The 9,931-nt window shown below is 42.5% G+C and overlaps 1 protein-coding gene across 1 annotated transcript in view; it reads right to left on the bottom strand.

Moving 5' to 3' along the window:
* Nucleotides 1-9,931, bottom strand: part of LOC118323260 (myosin-9-like) — a 31,767-nt gene that overhangs the window by 12,456 nt on the left and 9,380 nt on the right. The window contains 12 exon segments of the mRNA XM_035655202.1: nucleotides 3-21; nucleotides 170-441; nucleotides 586-681; nucleotides 795-938; nucleotides 1,050-1,148; nucleotides 1,340-1,403; nucleotides 1,501-1,593; nucleotides 3,014-3,034; nucleotides 3,726-3,819; nucleotides 3,960-3,987; nucleotides 5,170-5,326; nucleotides 6,828-7,159. Coding sequence (XP_035511095.1) covers nucleotides 3-21; nucleotides 170-441; nucleotides 586-681; nucleotides 795-938; nucleotides 1,050-1,148; nucleotides 1,340-1,403; nucleotides 1,501-1,593; nucleotides 3,014-3,034; nucleotides 3,726-3,819; nucleotides 3,960-3,987; nucleotides 5,170-5,326; nucleotides 6,828-7,154 — 1,414 coding nt within the window. The 5' untranslated portion in view covers nucleotides 7,155-7,159.

The following is a 9,931-nucleotide window of genomic DNA, read 5'->3' as shown; positions in this document are numbered from 1 at the left end:
CAGCTGCTCAAATGAGTTCAGCTGGGGGGGGGGGACACACAAGAAAACATGATTAAGAACACTGTTGATCAACAGCAGAAATAATAACATGGATGAAACTTTGATTTCTGACATATTTATACATAGAGATCAATTATGCCCCACACCCACATTTGCATTGCTTACTTACCTCAAAGATCTCAAAGCCAGCGATATCCAGGATGCCGATGAAGGAGGCTCCTTGTCTCTTGGTCTTGTCCAGGGCTTTGTTGATCCTCATGACGAGCCAGCGGAACATCCTCTCATATGTGGCCTTAGCTAGGGCCTCCACAGCAAACTCTGCTTGCTCCTGGGTCTGGGCCTTCTGGACGTAGTCTCTGCCCACCTTGATCCTTGGTGACAGGATGGCCCTGGTGAAGTCTGTGACATTCATGCCCATAAGGTGGCTCACCTTCTGGGCAGCTGTTGTAGAGGAAACAGGAGGAAGTTGACAAGGAAAGAGAGAAAAAGAGGAGAAGAAAACAATAAGACTACATCTATATAATATATATATTGATATTTTGCAGCAGAACACAACCAACTGTTTCAGGGTAATGTCGGACATACCAGTGTTGTCAGGCATGGAGGCCTGGTCTGTGTGGCGCTCCTTCTTGAAGTTCATGTTCCCGAGCTGCAGCACTGAGGCCACCACCTTCAACATACCTGTATAAAAAGAACACACAAGAGCATAAACATGGTAGGAAAACATAGGCAAAGTCTATCGAAACCCACTCGAAGCATAAAAGACAGAACGTTCAATTTGATGTCTGACTTACCTATCTGCTCATCCTCTGGGATACTCATGATCTTCATGGCCTCCAAGGTCTCTGTAAACAGGTCCTTGTCCTGCTGTCCAGGAATTGTAACGTTTCCATTGGAAAGGAAACGGTAGTCGTTGTAATTTTCGAGGAGGAGTTCATCTGAGAGAAAAGGATGGTCAGAGTGAGATTAATGGCAAATTGGAAGGACCTCTGTAAGCCTTCAGAATAAAATACAAATGATCACTATGAGTTATGCAATATGTTACTTACTACGCAATTTATCTCCAGCTCCTGTGAGCAAGTAGTAAAAGATATGAAAGGTCCTCTCATCTTTGGCCTGGCGAATGGCACGGGATTTCTCCAACAGGTCTAGTGGGCAATCTGTCAAGGACAAGTTTTCTGATACTACCAAGACTACATTTTGAAATCAGTGGGTGTATTGTAGTGAGACATAGACAAAATTATGCATCTCCTCCAAAAAAGGCATTAAACTAGAGGCCAACAACAAGTACTATGATAACTTCAAACCAAAAGAGAAGCAATGACAGTATCAAGGATACAAGTTTCAATATTGGCACCAACGATGTAACCGTTGACATCAAAGTTGATCCTGATGAATTTTCCCTAGGGGAGGAAAAATACATTGAACATTTAAGTAAGGAAAGAGGAGCAGTGCAGTTAATAAGAAGTCTGAATCACAAGATTTAGCACCAAGTCTTACAAATCGGGAAGAGTTGTCGTTTTTGACTGTCTTGCCATTTCCAAAAGCTTCTAGGATAGGGTTAGCCTGCAGCAGCTGTTTCTCCAGCTCCCCCTGGTGGAAATGAAGAGAACAGCAAGGCAAAATATAAAGTACACTTTCTATTATATCAGGACAGCCATGGATTCAGATCAAGACCGTAATCACTAAAACGGGCAATTCACTATGATGGATTGTGAGAACCTCATAATATGATCTGCTATTAATTTACTTGATTGTAAGAAACAGATTAGTTTGCTTCTTTTTAAATAAATATGCTGACATAATAGTATGTGTTAATGTACCCTTGATGTACTTACGTCTGAGGAGAAGGGAGAACACGGAATGTAAAAAACATTTAAACAAAGTGATAAAAAAAGGGATACCATACAGATACACACCAGCAATACACACAAACACACAAATCACACCCAAGCATTTCCCCCACACATAATGCCATGTTAGTGCCCAAATCTGCAAACACCCAGAGACCCTGTGACCTTCATCAATAACCCATCACCTGTTACCCAGAGCAGAATAATCCAGTGAACCCCAAGCACAAAAACAAACAGTCCTTTCAGCTTTAATAAACTTCCTCCTATACAGTACACACTGTGTGTACTATAAAGTTAAGTCAAAGGCTTTTTCTCTGACCCATCTGGCTGACAATCATTCATATCCAGCAAAAACATGGAATGACATCAGCTAAAATCCAAAAGTTACCAATATGCTGACTTATAGGTAACTTATAGGTACGTTATATGGTGAGAGTAGAGGAAGCGTAAGAATTCACAGCAATATATTCTACTGTACAGATGTTTGTCTGAAGTCAGTGAGCTGATTTCTGAGTGAGATAGACTGAAGGCCCTGGATGACAGAATTCACAAATTATTTAAAAAAATCTGATTCTGGACAACTATTCTTCCACCGAACTTGATAAAAATCTGTGATAACCAATCACTTATGTGTATGTTAATGACACAAGAACAGGTTATTACACTACATGAGATCTTAGTGTGTCTGTGTGGAGCGTATTGAATATGATGTTGGCAATTGTATAGTATGAACACACTCACTGCTTAAGCATTTTTTAATGCAAAAAGAGAAAAGCACAGTCAAACTTTGGACTCACAGAGTAGCGGTACAAATAATGAAAAATTCAACCAGACAAATGCATAAAAAGATCCATCAGACCAAACATTGCTGTGTTTTTCAGCAAAGACCCCACCCCCTTATCCTTCCATTGTCTGGCTGAATTTTTCACAGGAACACATACGGCTGCCACTGATCTGCAAACAAACTTCCTCCCTACTTCCTATCGGCTGGCAAGACATGTCACCTCTGCTCTTAATACAAAGTGACTCCCACAACAGTGCGCTCCAGCGAGGGGAAAGAGGGAGGATGAGGATGAGGACGGGGAGGGGTTGAGGAGGAGGAAGGTGATGACAGAAGCAGGTGGGGAGGAGTAGTGAATGGAGGGAGAGAGTTAACTCACATGTGACAGGACCGAGCTGTTCTGTTGATGGGAAGAGAGAAATACAACAACCTCAAAAAGGGATGATACGTGTGGTTTTCATCAAACCCCACTGTGTCGCATCGATCATAAAGCTGGCAGGCCAGATAACAGTAGTGCAGGTTTTGCAGTCTGACGTAATGCCTGGCTGCTAGATGGTAGACTGAGTTTTATTTCCCATGAGAAGATTGCAATAAAATCTGCAAAACTGAATACATCACAGATGGCCTCTGGTCTATATACATTGTCATGAGTCCCAGAAGCCTTTAAAGCTGCACTACTGTTTTTCTGTGCCTGCAGGGCTATTATCTTGATTGCCACCCCTTTTATTCCCTTTGATGGCAGTTATTTTCTGTGGCAGCTGTACCACTTGTACAACTTGTCTACTGAAGAAAATAAGCTGTTTGAATACAACAATGTGATGATGGATTAACAATCATGAACACAATCAAGTGCACATACATACACACACTGATACACATTACAGTCACAATGAAAAAGTGATCGATCGAGTGTGCAAGGAGGGACAGGGAAATGTCGTTCCTGTAGGGGATTGTGTCTCACTTGAAAATACATAAAATAGAAAGCAACAGCAGGGAGTGAAGTAAGAAATGAAGAGAGAGAGGTACTACAGGATGTAAAAAAAGAGTAATGGGAGGAAGATTTGAAAGATGTGAGGAGAGGCAGGACTGACCTGATCTTTCTTGGTCTTGTGAGAGGAGGCCACATGAGCCAGATACTGGATGACCTTCTTGGTGTTCTCTGTCTTACCAGCACCAGACTCTCCTCTATGAAACAAACAGAGAAGAATACAGAGTCAAAGGATTTGGAGAGGGATGGTCTAAAACACACACAAAAAAAAGAGTGGATAAAAATAATCAAAATAATATGTAGTTATGTGAAGTTTATGCGTAGATTTGTAACTTACGTGCAAAGAATGGACTGGTCTTCGCGATCTGCAGAAAAGATGTGTAAATGTTGGTAAATGCAAACTCTGCAGAGCAACAATGCTGTATATTCTAAGTGAGCATATGTTATCACTGCAGTGCATACAGTTTTTGTATATACAACAGGAAGTACATTGGCCACAGACAGGAAATCAATATCCGGCTTCCTGTGACTGGAAAGAGGTGCTGCTGGGTTGCTGACTAACTGGCTGATTACCCATTGCCTCCCATAATGTGGTCTGAACACTTTGCTGTGGCCAAAAATGGAGAAAAAGAGCACCAATGGAACAAAGGGGAGTTTTTGGGTTGGTATGCCTGACAGACAACCCAGCTCAGCACATCACGAAAACAGGCCTTAAAAATGTCTGTATTTCCACGCTAACAAGAGTACGTACAGGAGGTGGACTAAAGAAACACATCACAACACAATAGCCCTGCAGGAAATACCAATTAGGTGCTAGTAATGTTCACAAAACGCTGCATATTTATGTAATGTGGAAGGGTAAAAGCCTCAAAAAAGTAATATGACATATGCCAGACACAGGAAATCTGCATTTGTGACGTAAGAAGCACTTAACTGGACATTTTCCTGACATAATCACTGTAAACTATAGTCTAATTTAATTTAGCTGCATCAGTCTCAAGAACAGACGGAAATATTACGAGCTTAACAAAATTATATGTATTTATTGTAGATTTCTTTCCTTGTATAACCTTGAATTCTTGAAAGAATGTGACAAATGAGCTTTTTTAAATACAACTTTTCTTAGCTGGAACTGAGAGCATCTGGTATTTTCCAAGGCCAGTGGAGCAGGTAAATCATATGAAATACTTTGCTAACATCATATCCAATATTCTGCAGCAATTGGTCCCATTGGGCTTTCACTCGACGGCCAAAACTCCACAATACAAGCTACTCTCATGCACCTCATCGACATTTTTAGAGAGCGTACTGACACAAATAAACTACCAATATTACAGTATTTATGCATACAACCTAGTCTCCTAATAGCCTTACAGTTTATAGCTTCGTGTGGTACCTCTCGAGCACAGTAGCTTCACTGATAATTAAATCTTAAAGGGACCTATATTACAAGCTTGGGGATGCTAAAATAACTAACTTCACTTTATTATTCTAATGTTCTCAAGCAATACTCATCAGAACAGTTTTCAGTGCAGACAGTGACTTACCCTGCATCATGCTTCTGTAAGATGTGTCAGTAATGGCATAGATGTGAGGTGGCATTTCGTGCCTCTTCTTGCCCTTGTACATATCAACAATCTCCTCTGAGTAGATGGGCAGGTTCTTGTAGGGGTTTATGACGACACAGAAGAGACCAGAGTATGTCTGAAAGACAGATGGAGGGGGCATTTAAAAAAACTGCACTTGAACATGGAATAAGGGGAAGTGATGAAGGTACCAGTGGAAGTGAAGTCTCCTTTATTGTGCAGAGCAGAATCAGGATCACGGACCGGGATGCTGGTCATTTGCTAATGTGCGAGTATAAGTGCTTCCCCTGAAATTAGTTTTTCTATAAAATAAAGAAGTTGTACTGATTCACAAATAAGTCCTTCCCATCCCCCATCGACTGAGCTGAAAGTTTCTCATTAACTCTGATTTGTTAGCCTCCCATATTATGTAATGTCAACCCCGCCCTGCTGCAAATTTAAACTGATGACTGACCTTGGCATTGTAAAACTACAGCTACTTGACAGGTTAGCCAAGTCATATCTCAGATCTCCATGGTAGAATTATCTCTTCTTGCTATGAGGCCAACAGTAAAACCCTCCTCCATTCCTTTCTATAAACTCCACTGAATCACCTTTTTGGAGTTTCTAGACTCATTTTTCCTCCTCCCATAATTTCAGATTTTTCTATGTGCTGCATTCCTGTGCTGCCCTCCCAACATCTCTGTACCAGGCATTTCTCCCTCTGTTGTGCACCAGCTCTCCCCTGAGAGATGGTCAATCTAACAACTACAGAGCCTGGAGGAACTCTATCCAACCGTGGCCTGGATCTCTGGAGGGAGTGAGGGAGGGGTTGGCTTGTGTTGATATGACCCGGTCACACCACAAAAAAGGCCAAATCACTCCCAGCCCAGCACATAGGATAAATAACATTAATTATGGCGGTAGTAATAGCACTTACAACACAATTTACATTCCATGTCCATCTCTGAAAAAAAAAAAACTGGACTCTGAAGCCCCTCCCTCCATTCCCTAACTCTTCACATCTCTCATACTCTGGACTGCATTGTTCCCTGCAGCTTCCTGTTTACAAGATAACCCCGAACAAAGAGAGGAGGGAGAGAGCAAACAAGACAGTACTAGAGGGAATAGAGACAGAGGGGGAGAGAGTGCAGGAAAAGACTGCTTGCATACCAAGAGTATGGGAGTATGTTCACAGGCACACTTCCTTTACAGTGACAATCTGCACACAATGGGACTTAATGAGATAATTAGGAGGTATGATAGAGTGATGAGTGGTTTGGAGAATGGCCATGGGAGATTGTTTTCTATAAGCCAGTGGGGATTTCATGACAATTAAAAAGGAAAAATCTCTAAACCACGTGAAAGTGACCGTGATACCCTCATAATTGTTTGTAATTGTAAGCAACAATGCTGAGAAAAATGTGATACATGGCTGTGATTTATTCCTAAAAGCATATCATAAGCCTACAATTTAAAAATGTTTAATAAAAGACTCCTTATAAAAGAAATGTTTCTTAACTCCCGTAACTGGAAAAGAAACTACAAAAGCCCTGTGCATCACTGCTCCATTAGATTTCAGCTAAACGTGGCATATGAAAGAATACTTTGGGGTGCGACCATGACTGCATCATACTCACATATATGAGACCAGAGTAGTATCTCTCCTTCAGATTGTGCAGCACAGAGGCCTCGTTCAAGCAGGTGAGCTCGGCCATGTCCTCGACCTTGCTGAACTTGGGTGGGTTCATCTTCTGGATGTCATCCTTGTTCACCTTGATCTTCTTCCCTGAGTCTGCCAGCTCGACCACACACTCGTCGCCGCGCTCCTCCTTCACAGAGCCAGCTTCGAAGCCCAGGCGCTCTGAGGGAACCCATACCAGCTTCTTGGTGGCCCAGTCAGCCTGCGCCAGTGGGTTGTTGACCAGATTGCGGTCCACGTACAGGAACTTGTCTGCGGCGGACATGGTAGCTGTTTCAAAGAGAGAAAGGAGAAGTGTCTGTGGTTAGTGCCGCTAAATTGAGAAAATCACTGACAGAGGTCAGAAACACAGGCATCAAACCACAAGAAATACAAGACATATAAACAGATTCATTCTGATAATTATTCAAACATTTGCAATCCATCAACACAAGAAAATATATATTTTTTTTTTTAAAGGCAAAAAAAAGAAAAGAAAAAGGGTTTTGTTTACAGGACCAGACCTTTGCTACCCTTCCCTCTTCATCATGTTATCTCTGAAGAATGCAAAGGTCACCGCTGATGGGATGTACAACAGGAAGAGTCTGCTCGAGTTCGGTCGGGTCGACATAAAACACAACCATGTCAAACAAGGCTCAACGTTAAGTCTTGGCCAACTGCTGTGAACACTTCTATCAAGTTTCCAGCTGCTGGACCATCAGTTACAGAGGAGTTCATCTCTCAGCAGAGGTGCCTCCAGTTTGGCTGGGTGCTTCCACAAACACTACTGTGGTAGAAAGCCTGGGAGGGAGCGTGCATTTGTTCGGAGGGGGGAGGAGGGGAGTTGTCTGTGGGTGATCTTGGAGAGATAGCGTAAACCTCTACATTACTTATGGTCCTTATCAACCAAACAGTTCCAGGGAATGAGCCCAGAAACTAACCAGGAAACAAAAGTCCCCTTTGTACATTCCTGCTTGCGTTTTTTTTCTGCTTCAGAGGAGCCGTTAAGATAAAAGAATAAAAAGCATGTTTGTTTGAAAACAATTATTTCTAACACCACAGAGTCATCATCTCTGTAAATCAGTTTCTAGCATTCTCAAAATACCGATGTGTTGAGTGTTTCTTGGTTATTTAGGTTTTTATTTTAGTACATAAACATATTGAAACAATTAGTAAATAGAGTTTTGTTAGCCTGCCATCTCTTTTCTTGTTTCCTTTTTCAGACTTTGATATCGGGTGTTCGTCTTTATGTCAATAACGTCCAGTCTTAATATTGATTCTAGCAACAATCAACGTGGAGGTTTGTGTTTGAGCAATGTTCAGTACAACAAGCTCTACCGAAAATATTCCTGGGTCATCAGAAATGACTGTGGCGCGGACAAAAAGTGAAGATACTGCAGATTATTGTGGTCACAGTGCAGATAAGGCTCTCCACTGGTGAAGAGTCTGTGTGTGTGGGAAAAGGCACATGATGATCCACATCTCCGGCAGGTCATAAGTAGAAGTCGGTAGCAAACTTGTTTACGAGATTCTACAACTGCTAAGAAAGTCAACACGTGCTTTGAGGAGGCAGAAAAACCCTCAAGCTACATTAAGCTTCCCATAAAACTTAAACAATTTAAAAACAAAACAAATGGTTGACATTAAATGCGGTGCGCAGAAGTTTCATATTAAACATGACCACAGTGCCAATTGTGAACATATCTTGTACAGGCAAACAGACGACCAGCTGTTCTTGTTTTCATACACCTCAGAAAACTCACAAATAACATTTTGTTCACAAGGAGTGCTGCGGTTTCACCCATATAGAAAGTGACCAGACAAGTATTACCAGTATCCAGGGAAGACTTGAGCCAACACACCAAACTGAAGAAAGTGCAGAGAGACTCTGGGCAATTAACTGAACATGAGGTGCGTTCACTGACAACGGGGCAGACTTTACTATCTCAATTATCATTCCAACACAGCAGGACCATGACACCGTTTTCCCAGCACCACCACAGTCGTCAGCCTCTCCCTCTCTCTCTCTCTCTCTCTCTCTCTCTCTCTCAACATTCCCTCACCTCTAACCAAAAAACAGAAAGCTGCCCTATATAGAGGCTTGTTTGCACATGCTGTTGCTCCTGTGCAAACACTAGAAAAATCACAGCAGAGGTCAGGTTCAGCCCAGTCTTAACATTAGCTTTGAAATGATATATTAGTTGGAAATGTTTTCACATTGCAGTGCCGTCCAGTGGGATGATGTTCTGGTGCCAAATTCATTTTACAGTTGAAAAATCGAACCGCTCTCCAGTGGGCCAGTGATGTTATAATGACACGGTGTCTAAAATACCTCAAACCTACTTTGGCATTTCTGTACTGCAATTTCTAACCCTGGACAATTTATCGGCCTCGATCTACTTCTGACAGTTGTTAAAGCTGTAATAAATTATAAACCTATGTAGCATTCCTCAACTCCACTGAAAAAGGTAAAAGACCCTTGAGAATCCTCAGAAAGAGAGACAGGTCTAACCGGGTTGTGTGGGTCCTGTCTGTTCCAGCACATTAACCCTGATCTGTGAGAAAGAGAGCAGAGGGAGAGCCATTCTTCTCATGACCCCCTGCCTCCCTCCATCCTCCATCAACGCTCTGCATACAGCTGACGTCCCTCACTGCTCAAACCCGCCTCCAACTCTCCTCTTTGTGTACGACCCCATTCCTGGAAGCAGAACGTTTGGGGCAAAATAGTTCCATACACTTCTCAGCTGGTCCGCCGACTCCCTCCTCTGCCTCAGACACTCCTAACAACCCCCCCCCCCTCTCTTCTGTTTATCCAGTCTTTTCAGGGTCACATTCCTCCCATACTCACCCTTTATCAGGGAGAGACAGCAAGCAAAAGCATTCCACAAATTTCTGTCCTCCATGCCTCCCCCCCTTATATCGCTCTCAGACCTATTCTCTGGCTTTCCTTCCTCTTTTTTCGCCCTCCCCTTATTCCCCTCAAACTGGCAGGTCATGTGTGCCTTCAGGGGTTTCATCACTCAGGGGAGATCAGCGTCACCTCGCACTGGCAGCACACCCAGA

The sequence above is a fragment of the Morone saxatilis genome, unplaced genomic scaffold, assembly GCF_004916995.1.
Source record: "Morone saxatilis isolate NCDOM2014 unplaced genomic scaffold, NCSU_SB_2.0 Contig14, whole genome shotgun sequence".
Lineage (NCBI taxonomy): Eukaryota > Metazoa > Chordata > Actinopteri > Moronidae > Morone > Morone saxatilis.
This window is presented reverse-complemented; position numbering and strand designations above follow the sequence as displayed.